Consider the following 27,537-nt stretch of genomic DNA (forward strand, 5'->3'; position numbering starts at 1 on the left):
TTTTCCTACTTTCGAGTCTATCTGACAAATTCAAACTATCGAGAAGATTTGATCGGGACTTTTCAATCTGTGATGTTTGCTTTCGTCGCCCTCTCAACACGGTCTGTGTGCTTTGCGAAAAATAAACCCATTACTTCGATTAAAACTTTGAAATTAGAATTTATGTTCTACTTTCAAAATTCAAAATAGGTTTTGCCTAACTAGTAGTTATGTACAGCAGGGTATGTAGGGAAACGAACACAGAAATTGTAAAGACGCAGTTTTGTGGAAGCAAAGAAATTTGGTTTTAGTAGTATTTAGGGAAAGGAGGTCTGTTTGTCTGTCTGTTACATTGGTTAAGTTATACTTAACCAATGTAACAGACAGACAAACAGATGGACCGACACACTTTCGCATTTATAATATTAAGTGCTGATAGCGAAAAATACTTCTCAGCGATTTGTATATTATTAGTTGTTAATATCTAACATACTATTAAATTAAAATTTTGTGTTTTCTTTAAAAAAAAGCCGGTTCTAGTGAAATATAATTATTTTGTGTAACTAATAAAGCAGTTTCAGTTTTAGCTAGCATTTAGCTAAATAAGTTCACAATAATTGTAAATATAGGATAGAGGGAAAATGCTGAAATAAATTATTTATTTCACCATTTTCCCTCTATCCCATAATTTCTCATTTCGCTCACCATTCCTTTTTTTAAAACTTAAAATAATAATAATAATTTATTATTTATATATTTATTTATTAATATATTCAAACAAAAACTTTACTCTGTTTATAAATAAATAATATTTTTTAATCTTCTACGGTTGTTTATTTTTACGTTAGATTTGCAAGCTAGAAGTTTTTCAATCATAAAATCGTGGACGGAAAAAGAACTCAGATCCTTTGAAGTCATTCCTGTCTTGAAACTTTTATATAGCATTAATTCTCTACGAAAGAATTAAAAAAAAAATAGGTCGCATTGTTTCAGAAACACTCGCACATAATAAAGCAAAATAATAAAACTAGTAGAACTAGATATTCGTACATTATGTCTTTAGATCGCATTGGTCTGGCCTAATTTTTGTATACCTTTTGACCAAAAAACTGTTCGGTCTAATATTGCCTACAATATTACAGTTTTTTTTTTTATATTTTCTCAGTTTAAGTACATTAATTTATTGACTTTTTTGCCACCGAGAAATTAACTTTTTATCTAAGCAGAGAAAATTAATATATTAATAAAAGTACTTACATAAATAATATAGGCAGATAGCGGGTCCTACGTTATATTATTTTGGTCGGATTAATTCAAGCGAAGCTGCGCACCACAATATATTCTATATTCACGACTATCTTGGACTTTACATAAAATAAATAAATAAATAAATAATGCCAAGTGCGAGTCGGACTCGCGCGGGTTCCGTACCATTATAGAGGAAAATTAGGCGAAAAATAGTGTTTTTGTATGGGAGCCTTATCCTTATTTTTTTTATTTTATTTTAATATTATTCTTAAATATTGAAGTAGACATATAATTAAGTAATGCTTTTTTGAAAATATCACTTGTCTGCCTGTTGCCATTATTGATATCTAGAAAAAAAGGCCAAAAAAATCACGTTTGTTGTATGGGAGCCCCCTTTAAATATTAATTTTATTTTGTTTTTAGTATTCTTTGTTATAGTGGCAACAGACATACACAATCTGTGAAAATTTTACAACTCTAGCTACTTATAGCGGTTCTTGAGATACAGCCTGGAGACAGACAGACGGACAGACAGACATCGAAGTCTCATGAATAGGGTCCGTTTTCACCCTTTTGGTACGGAACCCTAAAAAAGCCTTTTATTTCTTGCCAATTACAACTACAATTTCCACGATCAAATCACAATAGTCTAAATTTTAAATTTTTAAGCAATATGGTAATTACCAATTACTTACATAATTTTTCAAGATAACAAAATATTAAGCATAAGTCATGAGTTCTCAAAGTAGCAAGTAAGTTCGAATTAAATTAATTGAATGAAAATTATACATAATAATGAAATAATTATGTTCATTTTGTTGTTCGAAATAACAAATTTGGTAAAAATTTAAACATACGTCATACGTCATAACTCACAGCAGTAGTCAGGTCAAAATATAATTATTAATTATTATATTAAAATTAAATTAATAGAATTTAAAATTATACATAACTTATGACATAACCGCCGAACTCAGAGACATTAAGTTATGATTAACCTTCAATTAAATGAAGAGTTTGAGAGTTAATGTATGGGAATTATATCAAAATTTTGAATTCATTTCATTTAAGTAATTAATGTTCCACTCTGAGTTCGGCAGAAGTCGTCAAAATATTAACCGGACCAAATAATGTACCTAAGTCCGGCCTATGCTTGGTACTACTAATATATATTCTGTGCCTATGCATTAGTTTCTCTTCAGTGTGATAATATTTTAACTATCTCTAATTTTACGATATATTCGGGAAATCTGCGAGAAAATACGAACCTGTTGAATGCGAATATCTTGTTCATTCCCCTCCCGGATCGCAGGCCGCGCGGTCGACTCGCGCCCGTTCCGTACCCGATTGCTCTCTTTGTTCACCGGTAGACTAACTGAAACTCTCCTCGTTCAAAACGGTACTAACTGAAACTCTCCTCTTTCACACTAACTGAAACTCTCCTTGTTGCAGGTGAAAATAAGCGTTTAGAATGTCGGGCCTGATACCCAACGTGTTGATCCCCGACTAGTCAGTGCAGTGTTTCGGTGATTATGTGATAATAGTACAAGTGGACTGAAATCTGCCAACATGCTGCCTACGAACGTTATGTCCTTCATGAAGAAGGTAAGTTACTAGTTAGTTACAATAAAATATAATTATAGGAGTCTGGAGTGATCATTTTTGGTTTACGCGTAACGCTCATTTGAATTTTACTGCACGTACACGGTGCAGGTGCTTGCAAACTACTACGAATAAATGTTATACAGTATACTAGCTATTTGACCAAGTTTTGCTCAGTATTCGATAAAACACGAATTAAATTACATTTTCTAAAAATGATTCCTAGCTAGATCGATTTATCGCCCCCGAATGCTTGCCCCGAATGAAATCGTTGGAGCTGATTTCGAGATTCCTATTATAATATGCTTACTTATGGACATAAAATCCATACAATTTTCTGTTAAACTCTTAAGAGGATACACCAGGGGCTAGAGAAATGAAAAAAAAGTACGTGTAATATCTATAGCTGTCTCCCTTACCTCAAGCCTATACCGCAGAACGCGATAGAGACAACTGCAGAAAATCCAGAAAATCAACGATTCGTTGTCCCCTGATTCCTTCTCCAAAACTTAACCGATTTAAGTACTTTTTTCATTAAAGATTAAAAAAAGGCTTGAGCTGTGTTCCTATGTTTTGCTTTTTTTGTATAATCTAGCCAAATCTGTTTTCTGGACGTTTGAACACAGCGGAAAATCTGGCCATTTTTTTAGGTTTTTGAACGTTCATATCTTATTTAATAATTAAATTATGAAAAAAAAGAAAACATAGGGACATTGTATTAGTGGCCGTAGATATTCAGGAAAAAAATTATAACTCTACTAGCATTATCCAGGGAGGAAACAGGGGACAACGTTTGTATGGAAAAAATGGCGGTGTGGAATCCTCTTAATTTAAGTAATAACAACTTGTCTGTCAAAATGTCTCTTGCGTGAGTGCGTTATGAGTGCGGCAGATAGTGTAAATCATTACATTTTAATAAAGCGATGGGTAATACACGATGTTAAAAAATATTTATACCTACGATAATATTCTAGCGAATATTTCAATTTGTATGTAAATTTATATCTCGAGAGTCGAGAATTTTATAATAACTATGACCACTACTTGGAGTGAGTTTGATAATTTAAATGTTCGCGGTATAGATATTTTACGAACTTTTAAAAACTATGATGTTTCAAAGATGGTCAGAATTTCTTTTAAAGTTTATAACTTTTAATTTGTTCCTTATTTAAATGGGGTCTAGTAAACTCGTTAAATTCTTAGTTTACCCACAACTTCTTTTTACAATTAAACTATATTCATCATGTTCTGTTGCCTGAATAGTTTCTTTTCACCACTTCCTGATAAGTGCCGGATAGGCTAATCACCACTTAACTTGACAGATGAAGTATACAGAATGTGTCAAAAAAGTTATGGCTAGCCTATCCGGCACTTTATCAGGAAGTGGTGAAACAGGCCCTTAGTGTAACTGAACTGAAGTAATTTTAATGATACCGTATCATGATTTTATGGACCTGAATATAGGTACCATCAATAATAATTATTGTTGTTAATTTTCCAGTACCATAAACCATTACTTACATTACAAATATATACTGATTTAATAAGTCAACACAAAAAATCATTACATGAATGTACTTAATTAAAATTGTGATTCCGACTGAGCGTTAGTAGCTTGTACTAGTATTTTACAACGAAACCGTAATCCTCTTAGCTCCGAGAGCTTACGCGAAAAATGAGATTTTCCTTTCAATTAGGGTTCCTAATATAGTTTATAATAATGTGGGCTTTTGGCCTTACTCGTTCTTATCCTTGATGAATCCCTCGTAGATGGACCCAAGGGCGCATAAGCTACGTTTTACGGTGCAACTTGTACGTAATATGGTACAAGTTACAACTCGTATGAGCCATGGGGTACAAATTATTGTACCTCGTATATGTATTAAGCACAGAAATAAATCTAGATAGAATGCCCAAGCGGGTGGAGTACGCGTGTTTCAATCTTGTTCTGTCGTGCAAGATTCGTGAACGTTTATTCAGTCAGTGCGCACGTCACGACTTGATTACACCGGAGCGGTTGTGCAAAAATGCCTCATTGTGCAATGTCTAATTGTAAAAACAGAAGTACGAAAGTGAATCGTTCAAATGGAGGTATTTCTTTTGTCACGGGTAAGTTATTTGTTTTAACTAAAAGCAAAAAAAACTTGGAATCGTTATTGGGGATTAAAATATTTTTTTAAAAAGTAATATGCCTGTAGAGCTGAAGACAGGGTTGCCAGATTGGGGGTTTTTTTCGCAATTCTGGGGAAAATTTTGACTCTAGACGAAAATTTGGGGAAACAGTATATTTGGGGAAATGTTTGGGGAAAATAAATACACTATGGGGATTTTTTGGGGTTAGCACTTCTAAAAAATATAACAAACAAGTGAAACCAACGTCCTTTTCATTCGATTAACTTCCTGGTAAATTTGTTGTTTGTTTGTTTTGGTTTGTTTGGTCGAGTGCGTAAAAAGCCTGACAGACGTACGAACTTAAATTACGCGGATTTTAAGTTCGCGAACTTACTCGGCTCGCGTCGGTGACACACGAGAATCGCTCACACTGGATTACCATGCTCACAGCTCGCGGCTCTTTGCTGACACACAGGCGATTAAGGCTGGTACAAATATTAAATAGTCAGTACTCAAGATGCATCTCGGTCTAAATTTTGACAGCCAACCAATCACAGAGCCTGAACCGTGTCTTGAGACCGGGTCGCATCTTGAATACTGACCATTTATACCAGCCTAACTCCTAAGCTCGTCGAGCCATAGTCCGCGTACTTACACGCACGTCTGTCACCCCCTTAAAAAAATTGTCTCTTTGGTCGAGCGAGCGACCATGTGTTGTGTATCTGTTTAACTGTCGAGTGATTGAAACTACTAAATCGAATAAAAGTAGTTTCAATTTTATATTCGGTTTTTTTTCTGTAACAAAGCGATTGGGGATTTTTTTTTTGAAAACGTATCATTTTGGGGAAATATAAAAATCGTTTTGGGGGAAATCGTAAAATTGCATCTGGCAACCCTGGCTGAAGAGAAAGTTACTGAACTCCATCCTTCTAACATGTTTGACTTATGCTTGCCAAACATGGAAATTTACCGCGAAAGCCAAACATAAAATTCTGACCTGCCAGCGAGGATTAGAGAGAAACATGCTCAAGGTACGAAAGCTAAACAAGGTCCGTCACACAAAAATAAGAGCAATAACAAAAGCCACAGATGCATTGAACTACGCACAAAAAATGAAATGGAGATGGGCGGGTCATACAGCAAGGCTAGACGACAATAGATGGACCTACAAAATCTCCAGTTGGAACGGACCTCAAGGAAAAGAAAGAGAGGAAGAACTCTCGCTCGAAAAAGTCGCTGGCACAAAATTGGTGGCAAATAGCCCAAGACAGAGAAAAGTGGTCATCCTTGGAGGAGGCCTATACCCAATCCGGGGACCTAGTTTAAAAAGTAATATAAATATTATGTTAATACTTACTTAATTGATAAGAATCTTTGTAGCTTGGTCAAATAAAGGCTTTTTTATTTTTTATTTATTTTTATTATTAAAAGCAAAGCCAAAATTGACACTTTCTTAGCAACGCGAACGCACGCGCGGCGCCGTTCTATCTTGATTTATTTCTGTGGTATTAGGTCTTCGGTAACCAACTTCTCAAACAGAATATAGTTAGTTACCGAAGTGAATGCCATCCAAACATGTTTATTGTTTGCCTTGCCCACCAAGTCGAGCAAAAAAGCGGCACGGCCGTACCATCCTTTTCTCGAACCAATTCAGCCTCTTTTTGACCCCCTATAACTTCATTGTAGATAAACCAACAAGCCAGAAGTTTCAAGTTACAATCGAAAAATTTAACACTCGAACGTAGGATGATACCACCTCTCATAGAAAGTTTGAGCAAGCGTCAGCGCGATGTAGGAGATGCACGGTGCCATCTATTTTGATTTTTTTGGAACTTACTTAATTTGAACAAATTTACGCATTTTCACCCCCATACAACCCTTTTTCCAGTAAAAAAGTAGCCTATGTCCTTTCTCAGGCTTTAGACTATCTGTATGCAAAATTTAATTACAATCAGTTCAGTAGTTTTGGCGTGAAATCGAGACAGACAGACAGACAGAGAGAGATACTTTCGCATTTATAATATAAAATAAAAGTATAGAGTATAGATTTGACACTTAGGGCCTTTTTCACCACTTTCTGATAAAGTGCCGAATAGGCTATTTACAGGTTTTTTGACTGATTCTCCATACTTCATCTGTCAAGTTAAGTGGTGGATAGCCTATTCGGCACCTATCAAGAAGTGGTGAAACAGGCCCTAAGTGTCAAATCTATACTCTATACTTTTTTATTATAAATGCGAAAGTATCTCTCTCTGTCTGTCTGTCTCGCTTTCACGCCAAAACTACTGAACTGATTGTAATGAAATTTTGCATACAGATAGTGTAAAGCCTGAGAAAGGACATAGGCTACTTTTTTACTGGAAAAAGGGTTGTATGGGGGTGAAAATGCGTAAATTTGTTCAAATTAAGTAAAGCCTTTAGTGTAATTATCATGTCATCTCGGGCATCGCAGGCCCATCATATTGAATACAAATACCGAAAATATATTTAAAGAAAGAATTAGACAGTGGCAGGTCAGCGGTTTACTAAAGTGAGACAAAGTAAGCATTTTGAATCGTATAATTAATTCACAAAGGTCATGTCAAAGGTCCATTTGTGTCCTGCAGAGGGCTCAATTATAATATTATCAAAGGGCCCGTCCTCGGCACGTTTCCACGTAGTTATAATGGCGATTGCCCGCCGCTTTCCATTTAATTTATTATATTAAACTAGCTGTCGCCCGCAGTTTCGTTTAGGTGGAAATTCGTTTATTGTGCTCCAATTTTTCTATGACAAAACCCTTTGTCTTTGTTTTTATTTACCAAATAACACCGAAATCGGTAAAGCGATATACTTAAGTGGTAATAGATAGGTACATATTAGCATTTATAATATTGTTATGGACAGTTCCCTTAAAAGCCTTACGTTTTTTTTGAGAAGTCATTTGCATACTTGTATATGCAAATGCATATAATAATGGGGCTTTTTAGGCGATAGTGAATATTTTGTCATTTTTTCATTATATAATAGCGCATATTTCGGCCATATTATGCTCTCGTAGTTTCCAATAAGCTATCATAATACACACCGAGACCACGAAACAGAGGTATGATAGATCAAAATAATTCAATTATTTAGCCCACCCTTGTTAAAGACCTCCGCAATATAACACTCGAAGTACAATATCTTTCTAGAAACAAAATGTTTCTTTGTAGTAAATAAAGTGAAATTAAATAAAATGAACTTCCATGGGCACTAAGATTGTAATCGGAAAGAAGAAAAAAGTCCTGGATTTTAGGCCCTGTATTCCCTGAAACGGACGATTTTCAAGATTTAAAAGTGACAGGAGACATAAAAATATAGTAATTTAAATTCTGAAAAAAATATGTGTGTTAGTTAAGGATCTAACACGGTGGAATTTATATTCCATTACACAATATCATAAATTTCACTTGATAGAAAAAAATCCTAAAGTTACCTCTTCTTTTAACGACATTGCCATACTATGTCCAAATTATTTGGAATTTTCAGATAATTTTTGTACTTAATTAAAGACAAAGAATATATCTCGGGCGTTTCGTTTGTTTGACTCGATTTAATTGATGTATAAAAAGACGTCGATCAAAAAACTATAAAATTGCAGGCGCAAAGTGTGTGACTGAAAGCGTACCAGCCGAACCTATGCGCCTGCAATTTTATAGTTTACCTTCCTCCTTAACTAACACATACATTTTTTTCAGAATTTAAATTACTACCTATGTTTTTATGTCTCCTGTCACTTTTAAATTTTGAAAATCGTCCGTTTCTGGGAATACAGGGCCTTAATGGAATTATGAAAATTGGCGCATTTATTATGAGCAACACTGGAAAACTCTTCCAATAATAATACATTTTTATAATAAGTGACTTTTGATTGTGCATATTTTGTGCATATTTCGGCCATTTTTGTGCATATTTGCATGTATATTTCGGCACTTTGATCGTGCATATAATCCGATATCTATTAATTACTAAATGAGGAAGCATAGTGTATAATGTATTGAAAGTTCAGTTATTAAATTATGAAAGTCTCGCGACTATGTTTAGATCGGGGTCAGGTTATGACTTGATGACAGTTTCATATTATAGGCCATCTATGACATACTATAATATAATATTGAGAACATACAGGTGACGATCAATACATAAATGATATTATACCGTGTTCATACCAAAGTTTAGCGAACACCAAATGTAATATCACATAGACAGAACGAACCAATATAGCAGTAGGCCGACTTAGAAGAGTTCTCGAGGCCCCGGGCCGTCGCGTGCAATGTTCGTTCTGCGTTTGTAGCTTACAGCGGACAGTGGCGGTGCTCGCGCTGACTCGTCAGTCTGTTTGAAATCGGCCTAAAGGTCAATGGGGATTGTCCATTTTTTTTTAATTTTGCTCATTACAAAAACATTTCGAGGAATAAGGTCAGTGATCGTTTTTCTGTATATAAACGAAAAAAATACCCACTAGTTACTTATATTTTTGAACAAATACGTTTAACCTTTGTTTGACTTTCAATGGCGTTAAATTAGCAATAAATTCGACCAACATTACGTTTCGAACTTTTGGTAAGCTTCTCGTATCAGCTTTCACATAATGAGAACTTGCATTTGACGAAACAGCCATTATAAATAAGATTGAAAGGAAATTTAAAACATATGCAAAGGTCAATTGGCGGCCGATGATGACGTCAGAGCGAAACTTTAAAAATTTATTGAGAAAAAACTAGCCAATGAATTTCAAAATTATTTAATTTATATTCTTAAAATACCCTATTTTACACATGACAATGCCCATTCAGACCGCAACATGACGCGTAGATGCATTTCTAAAATCAAATCCATCTGTATGGATTTGACAGCTTTGCATGACGTCTCACGCTTTTGAAATCTGTCAAATCCATACTAATTTAGAAAATGTATAGACAACGCGTCGCGTTGCATTCCGATTTAACCATTATTATATAATTTCGACAGCAATTTTATACGTATTGTCGGTTGAGTGTAAATAAAAAGAGAATACGAAATAAATACGAAATATAGCACATTTATTTGGACAAACTTCTATTTTCGTTTATATTTACATTAGATAACACGAATTATTTAAACCGAGTTCAGTACTCTACGCAGTTAGTACCGACATAGTTAGGAAAGTGAGGTGGAGAGAGATAAAGCCCGTGCCACAGAGACCCCAGAGACCAACTCCGACACAAGACTTTCCGAGATTCACCGCAAGAAATGGACGCATACGCTTTGTGGACTCCACACACTCCAAACTATGAAAACGTATTATAAAGTTGACTATAATAATATGTTCATAGTAAAACACCATAATCTGGGGTTAGCAAGATTTTAAAATACTCTAAGCAGCAAAATTATGAAGTAATTTTACTAACACTAAAACTCATCTCAGTGTTAAGTTTTTGAAGCGAAAACTTTTTTTGCTTAAGTTGTGCTTAGTTATGATATTTTTTGTGGTGGGTAAAATTTTAAAACTGATCAAAATTCGTTGCGTCTGCTGGGTCGTTTGCACTTCTGCCGTTACTCCTGCAGGAGTTCAACTCCTTGTTTTTTTATTTGATTTGTTGAGCCAGATTGATTTTAAGGAGACAGCTGAATTACCCTACTGGGTGAAATTTATACTGTGCTATGAATGTACGTAGTAACAATGGGAGAGTTTGGGACTAAATTAAAATTAGTTTAGCTGTTCATTCAAACTGAATCGTGCTTGATGAAGCTGATTTTGATAATTTAGTAGTTTAAGCTTTGGATTTATAGGGGTTTTCAGTCGGTCGTAACGCCCTAGCATTAAGAAGTGAATACAATTTTAATTACTACAAATAATGCTTTGATTAAAGATTTTCGTAGTCAATAAACTCAAATGTCAACTGACCATTCTGATGATGATCAGAAAAATTGTTAAAGCTACATTATTTGGTAGAGCTATAGCTCTACCAAATAATGTAGCTCTACGACGTTACTACGTTACTACGTAGCGACTCACGAGTGATATATCACTCGTGAGTCGCCTTGGCTGGGTTTGAGATAACATAACAAAATTTTACGTCCACCATCTTTCTTAAGAATCAATCTCACTTACGGAAGGCTGACGCCCGCAACTTCGTTACGCCAAAAGTCGTATATCGCGCGCGACAGAACATTTTGCCGGGATAAAAACTATTTTATATTGCCTTTCCCGGGACTCAAAGTATATACCCATCAAAATCGGTACACCGATTTAAGAGTGAAGAGGTTACTGACAGACATTTTATACGTGGGAGAGCCATGCTTCGACACGAATGGGCCGGCTCGACCGGATAAATACCACGTTCTCACAGAAAACCAGCGTGAAACAGCGCTTGCGTTGTGTTTCGCCGAGTGAGTGAGTTTACTGGAGCCCCAATTCCCTACCCTAATCCCTTCCCTACCCTCCCCTATTCCCTTCCCTACCCTCCCCTATTTCCTTCCCTTTCCATCCCTACCCTCCCCCTATTACCCTATTTCCTCTTAAAAGGCCAGCAACGCACCTGCAGCTCTTCTGATGCTGCGAGTGTCCATGGGCGACGGAAGTTGCTTTTCATCAGGTGACCCGTTTGCTCGTTTGCCCCCTTATTTCATTAAAAAAAAACATTGCGTTTATAATATTAATACAGATAACGTCTGCACGTTAATACTAGAATCACAAAAGAGTTGATATATTAACACTATCGCCGGTCTAGAAAGTAAAACAGACAACTCGGAGCAGACTTCAAACTATTCAAATAGAAGGTGCTAACTACTGAGTAGTGTCTCCGTCTAATTAACTGAGCAAATTACTAGTCCGATTAATGGACCACGATTTGTACAGCAATCTTAAACTCAACAATAAAAGTGATATTAAAGTTTTCAATTAAAGCCCGACAGACAGACATTCCCACTTTTATATTGCAGGTGAAGCATTCTTTAGATTACACATAAAAGTTTAGTGAACTTTCGTAAGGAATAACTTCTGTTACTCTGTACAAAAGTAAATTAACATTTCTAATTTGAAGCTTGCGAACCGTTACAAATACTCTATATTACTTTGTATGCAGCTTGCTAATTAAAGTAATAAATTAATTTGATTATTTTATCATAAATCTGAAATATTTGTTTGCAAATAAAAATTGCAGAATATTTCCTTTATACTTCGCCGAATACATTTTTTTAGTTCATCGACTATTACTCAATAAGTTATGAAGTCTTGTTAGCCGTAATAGTTTTCCTTTTAAATTCAGCATATTTGCTTGAATTTTGTCACGGGAGTAGCAAATATGTTTATATTTCACATTATATAGTATTTATTTCACATTTCCAGAATCAATCGTTTAGCTGGTAGAAGGCCCTTCTACCAGCTACTGGACTCTAACAATTTTTTTCCTCTTTAAAACTTAATATTTCACAAACGAATATCTAAATCGGCAATAATCTAAAAATACTCATAATATTTTTTAAAAACCTATCCAATGACACCCCACACAATAGGGCGGACGCGAAAAAAAATCATCCCCGCTTGATGTGTAGGGAAGAATTAATATGTGCAACGTGTATTTATACCAAATTACAGCTTTGTAGGTCCTATATTCTCTGAGCAAAACCGCGGACAGACAGACAGACAGACAGATAGACAGACAGACAGACAGAGGACATACACAGACAGACCGAAACTATAAGGGTTCCTAGTTGACTATGGAACCCTAAAAAGTCTGGCTCTCGCTGGCTGCAGCTCTGGATTTATTTATAGGCATTATAGGCCATGGCCTATGGGCGGTATGGCGCCCAATATTCCTGATAAATTATTCGTGAAAGGACCGAGCGGTAATAGAACTCAAGCATGAGTGGTCTGACTTCATTATATATGTGATTTAAATCCAATGCGCAAACAAAGCTTACTCGGCCAGTAATTGGTTTGTGGAGCACTTCGCAACCGTTCAATGTATTTCTGATTATGGCTTAAGGAGGCTTTCGCCTAACAATAAACGATACGAAAACGAGAATATAAAGGACACTAGCACTATTTTTCATAAACACGAATGTCTTATTAAATGATACAATAAATATATTATGATTTATGAAGATTCAGACACTTTAAACGGAGTCTATAATGAGACGGCTTTTTCAGCGTACATAAGATAAGGACATTGTATGGATTAGTTAGACCTATCACAATGTTTATTAATTAGGAAGAATAAGTTAATAAGATACGAAACTTCATAACGTCTTAAAGATTCTACATAAGCAAGTTGGAAATAAAATCATTAAATTCATAATAAGTCTCTTCTTTTAAGAATGTAGGATTTCAATATGACCTAATATTATTTTATAAGCAATTGCATAATCAAAATCCACATTTTATGTGAGAAATATAAAATGTGGAAGTTTATTTTATTTCTCACATAAGTAACCGTAGTGAACCAAAATTGGCTAATAGACTTCGTAATGACATCGACGAGTGCTTATCCTTTCAGTCATTTTACATCGGACATTATATAACAGTCCTTATATGCCCGATGTTAAGGTCCTGTAAGAGGTAAAATAGCCCTGAATGATTTGTAAGAAATATTTTGAAGGAAATATTCGCAAGGGTGTGAGTACACTCATACTTCGCTCAACTCTTGTAATGGACTATTTTGGAGAAGTGTGTTCTTGTTACCTTTGGTCATAGAAAGTATGGGTATACAAAAATGTCACCTTTTCACTTTTTATTTTTGTTAGAGTTATTTTAGAATCCGTTCCATCTTGATGTGCATATTATATCTGTAAAATATGGGATATTTAGCTTTCTTTAATTTTCTATCCATCCGTCCATCTGTCTGTCCGCGGTTTTGCTCAGAGGCTATAAGACCTTTAAGGTAACTTCCTCCTATATACATCAAGCGGGGATGAATTTTTTTTCGCGTCCACCCCACCGTGTGGTGTGTCGTTGGATAGGTTTTTTGAAAATGTTACGAGTACACATAGATTATTTTTCGATTTAGGGAACCATTTGTGAAATATGATGTTTCAAAGTGGAAAAAAAATGGTAAGAGTCCAGTGCCACACGTGCATGACCACAGTTTTGCTGGCGCATGCTTCTGGCATGAAAAGACGTAAGACTGACTTATCTACCACACGGCACAATTATGCATGTGCAAGCCACATTCTTGCCGAGATCGTCGGCGTTTTAACAATGTTTCTCAATGAAGAGCTATTTCTTCTGCTTTTATTTTTTTCAGTATTTACTAGTGACAAAATTGATAATGCAGAAATGAAAATTTTTTTTTTCAGATGCGTATTTTTTTTTATTCCTGTCAGAATAATCTTTCGATTTTGATCGTCCACAGAGCGAGCAGAGATTTTTATAATTCAATGAATTCAGTTGCAAACTGACGATTATATGTACGTAAATCCGCGATTATAGCAGCATACGCACACTTTCAACACTATTTGACTGACAAAGAGCGGCTTGAATACTAAAGATCCAAACACACGCGCAGACAAGTTTGTATACGAAGGCTTACGCATGATAGAATTTCAAGCAAGTTTGAAACCATCAAGCCAAACTTTGGGGCTTGCGCATACTACCGTTAATTTACCAACTACACGCACAATGTTCAGTGTACAAGCCGGCATGCACAAGCAAAACTGTGTCCAAGCATGCACGTGTGGTATAGGCGCCTAAATTAATTCGACTTGACCATTGTGGATGTGTTTTATTCCTCTGCACCTTCCAAATCAAATGCAAGCTTAGTACCTCGCAATCCTCATGTCCATCCGTCAGACCCGTCCGATTCTGATGTAAAGTATATGAGGATGTCATTACTACAACAATTTAGCATACTTACACCAGATAAAGTCGCGCGCTTTCAGTGACTGTTCATTAACAAATGAAGTTTGACGGTGCACGGCCAGTTTCGCGTTGCAGACGCTCCCATACAGCGTCACGCGTCACTGACGCGTAGCTTTGTTTAAAGCTAAAACGTCAGGTACTTTAATTAAAGCGCTTTGCAGATGACGGGGCGGGGCGGCCCGGTCGACTTCGCTGCGTACGCCCGTCGATGTCTGCGTACACAAAGCACACGCCGTCTGCATTACTGCATGTAACCTGTTTTGTGTGATCCATGGCGGGTAGCCGCGGACAAGCGCCGCCAGTACCCGCCGAGCACCTGCGGCGCGGTCTTTTTGCCCACCGTGTGCGTTGGTAATATAGGATTCCCTTTGTGCTATCGTTCGCGGCGAAACTGACCGGCCCGCCCCGCCCCTTCGTCTGCAAAGCGCCAAAATACCCTTTAGATTTTACGCACCGCGGACGTTTTGTGCGGTTCAGAAGAGTGTAGACGTCGTGATGTCCTCTAACGTGCACGTTAAAAAGTTACCGTCAACGGAAATTTAAAAGCGTCTTCATATATTTCCATGCATTTTACTTCGCTATGTTATCGTTTTACCGCGAACGTCCACGATATTACCGCCACGTCCAAAATTATAAAAGCGCACAACGACGCTCGTGTTTCAAGTATCGACTTTCGAAAGTCACTGCCATTTCTTCCAAAATAAAAGGCGTTTTAACAATTTGGTTTTTTTTTAATTTGTATATGAAAATAATTATTCAAAATTGTCATTCACGGCAGGTGTCCACTCGAATTTATCGTGTCGGTGTCCAACATGGCGACCGTAAAACATCTGTCGCAATAACGGCCAAACTTGCAAAAAGCAGACACGAATGTGCGGGTCATAAATTTTCGGCCATTTCATTGTAATAGGTAAAAAGGACATTATTTTTTCTTTTCCTTTCACAGAAGTCCACACAGATATTTTATACCCAATGTTGCTCGCTACTTTGCTAAATTTATTTATCGCTCGGTAAAGCTTTCTCCGGGACTCAACGTAACTATAGGTATCTCCAAACTAAATTTCATAAAAATTGGTTTAGTTGTTTATGCGTCAAAAGATAGCAGACATACAGACAGACATAGTGTTGAATTTTGAATATTAAGTATGAATTATCTATATATTTAGTTATTTATTAAATTATTAACCACGTTCGTCCGATTATAATATAATATTATGAGTTATGACAGTAATTATAGAGTGTAGAAACTACAAAGGTCAATAGAAAAAAATTCTGGGTGGATATATATTATATTTATTGTATAACTAGCTGTTCCGGCAAACGTTGTTTTGCCATATAAAGTATTTCGCCCATATTATTTTATTGAAGTGACTAAATATGTATGGCACCATGGCGATGGACGTTGCCTTAACAATGGTCGCCGTCAGTCTAGAGTTGTAATAATTTACTATTATTTATTCAACAAACGCACTTATCAATATAAAAAGTAGATTTTGTCCGATTCTAAACCCTAGCCGATATGCTCGCTAAGATTCACGAAAATCGGTCGAGCCGTTTCAGAGAAGTTCAATTACTCACACCGTGACACGAGAAGCTTATTATCAGAATTTATTATACGTACTAAAACATTTGTTAATTTTCTTGTCTTTACAAAAAAAATATTTTTGTATACCTACTTAGATATATAATGAGAGTTAAATCGAGATACAAGGACACTATTGTCACCGTAACAAAATGCACGTCTCCCGTGGGATTCTATTCTTCTTTCAGTCAACATTTAGAGCATCCTCGTCACTGTTAATATTATCATTATGTCTTTAATAATATGCTGAAAAATAACATTTTTCTTCGAAACGGAAATTGAGAAAATTATTTCTCTTTTCTGAATCAAATTTTCCCCTTGATTATATATTCCTGCCATGCATACGACAAGTAATAAAAACTTTAGATTTCATAATATTACGTTTAATAATCTCCGAATGTAGAACGACGGGACGTGCAGTGTATTCAAAGTCGATCTCATCTTTTATTATTTATTTTCATTTCATCCCATACAAACTTCTTCTTGGGTTTTGTAAATCAAAACTTAATAATTCGTTCGAGGTCTTTAACACAATTTGAAATTAAATGAAAAGTAATCAATTCGCCTTTTGTGCGTTTTGATATCGCACAATTGTCCGCACCGTACGCGCCGTATATACGCGTCGAACGCAGCGCATACACGAAATACGGCGCGTACGGTGCGGACGAATGTGCAAGGTTTCGCATCGAATACACATACAACGAATTCTTAAATGCGACGCGTTCGGCGCGTGCATTTTGATAAATGTACGATCACATATAGACCGCTTCCAAGAATAAGGAATTCTGCAAAGACCGAAACAAAATGGCGAGCCTTGAAAAACCTGGCCTTGTGGCGCAATCGGGTAAAAAGATATAAGATTTATCCCATCTTCCAAGATGTGTGGCGATTAGCATAACGTCAGGAGGAACTATTCGTTCACTATTTACAGTAACAAATGTCTGACGGGAGATTTAGGGGACAGGCGAGGATCCGATCTCATCTGAGCAAAACATTGCCTTATTTATGTTTGTGTGCGCCTCAATGTTTTTTGAATTTTGTTAGATACATAATACATTAATGTAAAAATGTGTCTGTCAGTCTGGATTCGTAACTTCGGTGTACAGGGTGTAACAAAACGAAGTTATTCAATACATAACGATGTGTATTAACATTACTCATTCTTTGCATTTAATGGACAATGAAGGTCCGATAATGGCTCATTATTTTGTACAATGGCAATGTAAGATACTCGATTACTTTTTTTTTGTAATGAGTAATGTGAATATTCACATTACTCATTGCTTCTTTTAATGTGTAATGGAGGACCACAAATTACACATTAACCATTTAATGAGTAATGGATACCAATTAAATTTCCATTGAAAAAAGTAATGAGCAGTGTATTATTTTTTACATTAAGATTTTTGAAACGCTGGACTACTATGCAATACGTAGTTTATGTACTTAATTTAAGCTTCAGCTGTTTCCGTATCCTGCCAGCCCACCCGGGGCAGTTCAGATACTGAAAACGCTATATGAAAGAAGCAGTGCTACTTTTTTTCTTTGTAAGGCAAACTGATGACGTCAGGGAGCTAAGTCAAAAGTTACTCTTTCGGCGCTGCTAATTTCAAAGTTAACTCTACAGGAGACTCATATACACCCTAAAGTATTATCATCAAGGGTGTCGCCAGCCGATGGCGCAGGGGGGGCAAGGTGACTTTACCTACAATTGATACTTTTCTCATTCTCTATAAATGAGGAAAGTAGGTATGAATTGTAGGTAAAGTCGACAAGCACATGAAGGTTTTCACTTGTACTACGAGCCTTACATCTACAGCGATTGTAAAAACAGTATCTTAGTACTATATAAATATATATTCTGTGACAGTACAGAGTCCAATGTGTAAAGCTACGAGCACGAGCTCTTGACTATGCAATAAAAAACTTGTAAATAAGTTATAATAACATTGTATTTTTTTTACTTATCAGATTTTAATTTATAGTGGTCGTTGTTTGCATTATATTTGGCAACTTTTTTATAATCTCTAGGGGGGGGCTGCCCCTCTTTTCTCCCCCCTTGGCGACGCCCTTGATTATCACTTTGTTTTGTTATACCCTATATAGCGAGAAGATACAGGCACTTTAAGTTCCGGGTAAGAACATAGGATATAGTTTTAACCTAAAATAATGATGACACCCACGTTCATTAATTATAAGAACTGTTTCAAGATGTTCCTAGTAATTGTATATAGTAAAACACGTGGCCAGTACATTAGGTTCCATTACCCGTTGTGCCCACGCGCTCCATTATACAGCGGTGTAACTCTAACAACGTTACCTTTGAATATTGCTAAAATGAGACGCAATTGTTTGAAAATTAATCAATGCGCTGGTTGGTGGCTTAATTAATACTCTATGTTATTTAATTCAAATTCAAACCTAATATCATGAGATATTAGGTTGACAAATGTACGTTTGAAGCAGAAAAGCAGTTTAATTTGATGACCTCACCCAGAGTTAAAATATGAAGCAATAAAGTTGTTCAAATTTGAATTTAAATAATGACAATGCCATCTAACCACAACAATTTGTGGCCAGCTCGAATGGATTCTGTGGTGGTTGTAACATATTGATTGAACACCGAATAACATTTTGATTTCTAAATAATTCACAGCATCAATACGAGTACACATAATTATAATAAATTATAATTATTTATTTAAGTGTATTTACCGTAAATTTTTACCGGTATAAAAATATCCTATATCCTTTCCTGGGACTCAAAGTATAGCCATACAAAATTTCATCAACATCGGTAAGTGGTTTGAGCGTAAAGAGTAAATAGACAGATAGACACTCTTTCTTAATATTTGTATGGATTTTTGTAGTAATTGAAATTGTATTTTTTCAGCAAATTTTCATTATACATTATCCCCCTTACTAATAAACGTTGTATAAGCTTTGAATAGTTATACAGTGTTTTGTTTCTGCCACACAAGTGACATTTTTAATTATATTGAAGAAGACAAAACACTATATAACTATTCAAAGCTTCATTTATTAGTAAGGGGGTATAATTATATAGTTTTTTTAAATAACTCTTATTACAAAAATGTCCCAACTCCGACAATACAATAATGTACAGTAGGTAACACAATCATGTATTCCCATCACAAGCGCGCACCGCAGCCGTGATTAACTATAAGGGAACGTGCTAATACAATAATTTGTTACTAAGTTGCCGGACGGGTGAACATCCTGAATATAATAAGCTCGTATCTAGGTGATAGACTGGAAATGGGATATTGTGACATAGCAGGGTCTATCCATATTATATGTATAATATAAAGGGTGTAACATATTATAAATGCGAAAGTGCGTCTGTCTGCCTGTCTGTCTGTTCCCTCTTCAAGCCCAAACCATTGAACCTTGCGGAATTTTGGCGCAATGGAGTTGCGGGCATCGTCTCGCTATCAATATCTTTTTGTTATTATTTGTTGTTTTAGCGGTGCTTCGTTTGCAGGTGGACCGCTTTTGTTCATGCTTCTTTTTTCTTTTACTAATTGCACAACACATATTATGTGTCATCTGTTATCGCGTATTCGTGACTAAACGTGCCCAGTGGACGTGCATACCGTATGTACGTAATAGTGCAATAACAAAGCTGTTGATCTCTTATTCTGTTGATATATTCTGTTGATCTCTCGAACTACTAGATTGATTAGATACGCACGTTTTAACTATAAAACTAATCGTGATATACGTAGCTTCCATAATCAAACTATTATTATACGATATTAGAGCCTATTTGATACAGACAAACCTTATTTCATTATAGTATGATATAATCATGTGGTGACGCCGTCGTCGGAGCGGAAACTTCGCGCGTCATTATATCCGCAGATGAAACGTCAACCCGCCTGGTTCCGAGTATTGTTCCTCACCGCGCTCCTGATAGATGGTGGTGTATTGACTACATTTATCTGTTTATTATGTGGATTGTGGCGCTCCTTTTAAATATAAAGTACTAAATATAAATATAAAAGAAAACAATTTAGTTTAAAACATTAAAAGTAATAGATTATAGAACTAACATTGTTTATGTTATTTCTTTAAAAATATATGAAAGCTGAAAATCTTAGTATAATAACATTCAACAATTTCAATATTTACTATCATTTGCAATGTTTCTTCAAAGTAAAAAAATAAATAATTCGATTTGAAAAATGGTAGTAGTAACGAGTGTAATATTTTCTACGTATAACGACTTCGTTTTGCTTTACATTCAGCAACAAATTAGAAAAAAAATCGACCAAGTGCGAGTCGGACTCGCGCACGAAAGGTTCCGTACCGGTATAGAGTACCGGATTCTTGTATAAGAGCCACTCTTAAATATTTACTTAATTCAAAATGTATTATTAATTATTCAAGTACAAAATATATAACTAAGGATTTTGTGAAAATTTCAAGTGCCTAGTTGTTACCATTTTTGATTACGAGCGAAAAAACCTAAAAAAATCACGTTTGCTCCATTTAAGGGGGTCCCATAGGAGCCCCCCTTAAATATTGCGTTTTTAGTATTTGTTGTTAAAGCGGCAATAGAAATACACAATCTGTGAAAATTTCAGATTTCTAGCTATAGCGGTTCTTGAGTTACAGCCTGGAGACAGACGGACAGACATCGAAGTCTCAGTAATAGGGTCCCGTTTTTACCCTTTGGGTACGGAACCCTAATAAAAAGCTTTTACAGCAATAAAAACCAAATTGCCGTAACGTAAAATGTTGTAGCTGTACGTAGCGGTTCGTAGCGAACCGTAGCGTCTCGTAGCATATCGTAGCAAAACGTAGCACATCGTAGCACCTCGTTGCAATACGTAGCACACCGTAGCATATCGTAGCAATATGAAGCACATCGTAACACCTCATAGCAATACGACGTAGCACCTCGTAGCATATCGTAGCACATCGTATTAGACCGTAGCGGCTCGTAGCGTGGTAAAACAATGCCGTAAATGGGACGTGGGATTAAACCCTCTTACCGCGTAAATATATATATATTTTATGTTCATTTTATACATATATTTTCTATATCCCATAAATAAACACATTTCGTACCTTGGATTTTTTCGTGCCTTGGATGTCGTGCAGCTACACTGTTTTATTTATATTAGTATTTTTATACATTTAGGGCTTATAAAAACTCACAAGTGTTTTTGTACGGATATAGAATATTTAAGTATAAAGCTCATATAACACTATAAAAGCTGTGAATAATATAAGTCACTCTCCGTCAACGTGAGTTTAGGGCATAATAACGTTATACATTGTCATAAACCACCAGGAAAAGCCGTTTAAGTTTTATAAAGCAGGGAAACGAGCTTTCGTCTCACATAATGGTAAGTCAACACCGTCAGCCCGTAAATTTTTAGTGTCAATATATAATCTTTATATTTTGTTAGGGCACAAAACGTTGGTAATTTGACCTGATAGAAAATGTTATGTTTGTTTAAAATATAATATTATTTGTGCAGTAATAGTGTTAACACATACACGTCGCAGACACATATTAAAATTAGCATCATTATGGTAAAATTTATTAGAGCTTCTTAACGTGATATGAAGTTCATATTATAATAATAATTCGTTTGTGGCGGTACCTACCCACAATTCGCCTAACATTCCTGCATCGCGCTATCGAAGTTTTCTGAGCGCGTCGGCATATACGAGTATACGACAGCTCAGATGTATAACATGGGCTCCGGCCTGACCGAGCATAACACCTCGCTTGGTCGGATGATCTTCCTTTGTGGCCACCACTTATATGCCACAAGTTTTTGTTCAAAATACATATAAAATTAATAAAAAGCGGTTACAAACAGCGCTGTTTGTTCACAAGTAAATGAAATGCAAATTGTCATTTAATTTAATGTAGCGTGCACACTACAGCCAATTAGCTTGTTAATGCCAAATATAATAAGCAGATGTAATAACACGGCTTGTGTAGTGAGCCGTGCGGATTACATAAAATTAAACCTATTTGTGCATAATTCATTAGTAAAAGATTAATTTTCATTAATTATTTACTGGACTGGATGTTACCCGCAAATTCGATGCACCGAAATTCGTTTTCGAGAATCATACATTTCTGCGAAATAAAACTTTTCTATACAAAATAATTTGCATTATTTTGGTATACTTTGCTCTTTTTTCGGGACTTAAAGTATCTTCGTACTTAATTTCATCAAAAATCTGTGGCTTAGGCGTAAAGAAGCAACGGACACATAAACGGGCCAAGATGCACACACTTTTGCATAATATACCATGTTTCTATTTGCAAAAAATACAGTTCAGTTTCCATGAGATTTGGAGTCGCTATAAATCTAATCCGACAGGACTAACTATAACTGACAGAGTTATAAATTTATCTGTTCTTTACAAATAGTTGGGGAGGGCAAGAGGGGATTTCGGGAATAGCTCGAGCGTGTCAGATTAGCTTGCATAGGCTTCCGACATGTGTCTAGTTATCATGCTATAGAAATCAGATTTCTCAAGTGGTGGGTAAAAAAAATTTTTTTTTTATATTGAAATGTCGTCGGATCAGTCAGATTAAGATAGGGGATGTTTAGTATACCCCAAAGAAGCTTCCACATAAAACACTGACGATTCAAAGGTTATTTAAGCCTGTAGAGACATTTTAAAATATAAAAAAATTAAGCTTCATATTTTCTTAACTATGCTTCGCAGATATTTTATTTTGCTCTAAACTAAATGATTTAGTTCTTGTTGTCTAAAATATATTCATACGAGTAATTTACCTAAATAAGCAATTTTCTGAATATATTTTCTTTTTCAAAGCTTTTAAATATGGGCGCAGTTTCTGAACCCACCGCTAAAATAAAAAACGCTCTTTTTTTATCAGCTTTACCTAATGTACAAAACCTACTAGGTCTAAATGACGCTCGAGTGACTACAAAAATAGCACCCTCCCCTCCTCTACTAGAATAAAAAAAGGATTTTCGATGTTGTTAGTCCTGTTACTCGTATAACTCGAACGACTGAACCGATTTAGCTAATTTTAGTGTTGAAATGTTTGTGGAAGCCTAGAGAAGAATAAGGATTTAGGAAGGAAATAATACTTGTACCGTTTTATCTAATCATATCAGTCTATAGTCGTCCACTGCTGGACATAGGCCTCTCTCAATGAACGCCAAGATGACCGATCTCCTGCTACTCGCATCCAACATGGGCCTGCAACTAAGCGGAGATCGTCGTCCCACCTAGTTGGAGGTCGACCTACACCCCGATTTCCCTAGTTTTATCTAATAACTAACTAATAATATTTAATTTTAGCAATACTTGTGTGAATCTGTATTCTCCAAGCAAATAGCGAGAGCTTGTTATCTCTATCACAAGGCTTACGCTATTATGTTTTAATTAAATATTACAGGTCTCGCCGCCACTAGCCGATGTACAAAGGCAAAAGCCATATTAATATTTCGCCTCAGATATAATATATATCAAGGACGTCAGTATAGATTTAATGGTATATGTGCAGAATTTCATAATAATAACTCCCACGGTTTCGGTGATGGTGGCCGGTTTCATTGAAACCAGGCCAGTTACGCAGGAGTAATTTTATAGTGCCCAAGCGTGTGCGCATTACACAAGAGTACTCTCTATTCCTTTACTCTCATAACCCAGTGGGACGGAAGACCGACACGACTGGCGAGAGATCAGGCGCAGAACGGACTTTTTACATGCCCATCCGACGCATGGATCATCTTATTTGTCAGACAATCAGGTGATCAGCATGCACGTGGGAATCGAACCCATGACCTCCGAGTCAAGAGCCACGCTCGCGTTAAATTTCAATTTCATAATAGCATATTTTATCGTGTCACCAGCAGTACCCATTTCCGGACCAATACGACCTGCAAACCTTCAAGAAGAGAGTGTATTCCCCCTTAAAAGGCGGGCAACGCCATGGGAGACGGTAGTTGCTTTCCATCAGATGACCCGTTTGCCCGCTTATTTTATAAAAAATAATAGTTAAGGTAAGTAATTTTTCCTTGCACATAGTTGCAAAATACGTCAAAAAGCAGGCCTTAGAAGCACAGACTTCTAAGGCCCGATTCAACCAAACTTGAAGGTACACGAGTGTAAGTATCATGAGAATAATTTTACTCCTTCAATTTACTCTAGCATAATATCTTCGTTTGCGTTTTACTTTACGCTTGTGTTTTGGCAAATAAATTATAAGCAAAAAACTTTTTGAAAAAAAGCTCTTATTTAAAAAGAAGAAAATAAATTTCCCCTTAAAAATTCTAACTTTTATTTATTTTATTTTTTTATTTATAATAGTTAGAATTTTTAAGGGGAAATTTATTTTCTTCTTTTTAAATAAAAGCTTTTTTTCAAAAAGTTAATTTAATTTAAAAATAAATCTTTACAAAAAATATTCGGCGCTACACCGCCATTTTCAGGCCGCTTGATGTTCCGTGAACTATCAAACTGAGGCACTAGTGATGTGATGTGATGCAGATTTTGGTATCGATATTTTTATCGTCATTTTTTATGCTGTTGCGTTATTATCTACACTAATATTATAAAGCTGTAGACTTTGTTTATTTGAACGCGCTTATCTCAGGAACTACTAGTCCGATTTGAAATTTTGAAATATTCTTTCAGAATTAGATAGCATGTTTTTATAAAGTTAAGGAAATGGTCTCGCGCTCGAAGGGTTCCGTATCATAGATCATAATAGAGCAAAAATAGGCAAAGAATGTGTTTTTTGTGTGGACCTTTAATATTTTTTTAGTTTATTTTAATTTTATTATTAAATGTTAAAGTATAAATAATTACATACAAATTAGAGTATTTTGTGAGCATTTCAAGTGCCTGTTACCTGTTGCCTGTTGTTGTATGGGAGCCCCTTTAAATATTTAATTTATTTTGTTTAAGTATCTGTTATTATAGCGGTAACAGACATACCGTACACGATCTGTGAAAATTTCGGAAGTCTAGCAGTAATTAAGATACAGTCTTGAAACAGACAGACAGACAATAAGACATCGAAGTCTTAGACATAGGGTCCCTTTTTTACCTTTTGGGTACGGAATCCTAAAAATTATATAATATGCATTTTTATCTAAAGACTTCGATGTAAAATAACTTAAAGGCCGAAAGGGGTTGCAATCATTCATGATTACGAAAAACTTTCACTATGGGACCAACTCAGTTCGGCAAAATAATCAACTGTTTGGGAAAAGCGTAACTAGGCAATTATTGCCCAGTTACGATTCCTGTAGTAAAAGTCACTATAGTACTTGATTAGATTGAGTATTGGCTATAAATATTGATTCGTAAAAATAAATTTATTGATAGTTCACAATATCACCAGAAATTAAATTAAATGGAGCAATATTATAGCTTCACAGCGTTATTATTCTGTAATACTCAATAACCGTAGTCGTAAAAATAACGAGTTCACAAATGATTACAATTAGATTTGCTTCAGCAATAACATTTTATTCAATTGTTTTTTTTATCTCTACCTATGAATGTGTAGGAAATAGGTAAGTCAAGACTCAGGCCACATGCAATACAATACTTAATTGTATTGCATGTGGCCTGAGTCTTGACTTATCGCTGGAGTCATTTTAGTAACAGCTGTGTCACATGAACGCTTAAATGATAATAATTAATATTTTCTAATCTATTCACGTGCCGAAATTTCCTTATAGATCTGGAATAGCTGTACGAGATTGTGTTTGGTAGTAACGTTCGTTGGCCCAAGAGCCAGCGACAGCCAGACTTTTGTCATTTTTTAAAAGCTGAAAATTTTCCATTTTATGACCCCTATAGAGCAGTTAATATTTTTTATGAGCATACGTCACTTTGAATTTGCCGCCCCTATGTACGAACTCTGCCGCCATCCTAGGACGCTGCCGACCCCTAGGACGCCATCGCTGCGGCCCATAGGCCATGGCCTATACTGCCCATGCATAAATTCAGAGCTGCTATAGAGGTGAGAACGACCAGCAACTATGGAGTCGCGGCTACTTTAAGAGGTATCCAGTTGTAAAGGTCCACCGTTTTCCTTCCTTCGATACAATATAAAGCTCAATCTATCTTACTTTTTTCGGAATAAGATAACTTTCAGCTTTCATAAAATGATGAATGTCTGGCTGTCGCTCACTCTTTATGTGTATTGTCACGAAAATACATAAGTAGACATATTCTGCTGACAAAGATAAACTCGCGGCCGATATTTCCATTTTGTTATCATTCCTTTCTGTTCCAATTTCAAAGACATTCACGTCAAAATAAATGAAGACGTTTATGAAACACAAATACCCATCTGTGAGAGTGATGAGATCGTGCCCGCCCCACCTCGCGAGGGATTATTTAAAGCGCTGTCAAATTATTAGTAATTTCATCAAGCGTGTTTGTACACAATCAATTAATTTTATTAAAGTAATCTTACTGACGAGAACATAATTAGTTATGGAGTTTAATACTTTAATATAATATAGCGTACAATGAGTATGAGCGAGATATCTTATAATTTTTACACATCTATAAATTGACTGATTGACTCATTTGTAGAGTAGATTTGTAGCCCGCGACACTGCTTATGATAGGAATATGAAATATTTGGTTTAGTAGTTTATAGGTACAACAAAAATACGTAAGTACTAAGAAAATTTTAAAAGGTTATATAACCTTGAGTGAGTCAAATAGGGGTTCCAACTTTATATGACAAATTCTTCATCTACATCTATACTAATATTGTAAATGCGAAACAAGCAGACAGACAGATGACAGATCACTTGGAGTTTAAACCGCTAAACCCATTTTGGTATGAGGTATTATTTGAGACGATTCCATGCGATTAACAAATATCTGAAAAAAAATGTAACGACGCGTCGTTAAAATTTTATTTAAGTTGTTTTCGTAATATTATAAATTCTCATATCAACGCGAACTCGAACGCTAAGACAATTTTCCTTTGTAATAAACCATGACTTGCTGTTGTTAAATATTGTGTTACCTAATTAATCAGGGGTAAACAATGTATGAAATCATTAAACTCTTCGTCAGTAAACAAAGCAAGAGTGATTTTGACTAAGTTATAATTATGACAACATAATACCCTGAAAGTTTTTAG

At 35.6% G+C, this 27,537-nt stretch overlaps 1 protein-coding gene across 1 annotated transcript in view; it reads left to right on the plus strand.

The window, feature by feature from the left end:
• Window positions 1–2,634: 2,634 nt before the first annotated feature.
• The window catches only part of LOC121739053 (regulating synaptic membrane exocytosis protein 2), a 96,679-nt gene continuing 71,776 nt past the window's right edge, over window positions 2,635–27,537 (plus strand). The window contains exon 1 of the mRNA XM_042131365.1: window positions 2,635–2,832. Coding sequence (XP_041987299.1) covers window positions 2,797–2,832 — 36 coding nt within the window. The 5' untranslated portion in view covers window positions 2,635–2,796. The remainder of the gene's footprint in view (window positions 2,833–27,537) is intronic.

This window comes from Aricia agestis, chromosome Z (genome assembly GCF_905147365.1).
Source record: "Aricia agestis chromosome Z, ilAriAges1.1, whole genome shotgun sequence".
In the NCBI taxonomy this organism is placed as follows: Eukaryota; Metazoa; Arthropoda; class Insecta; order Lepidoptera; family Lycaenidae; genus Aricia; species Aricia agestis.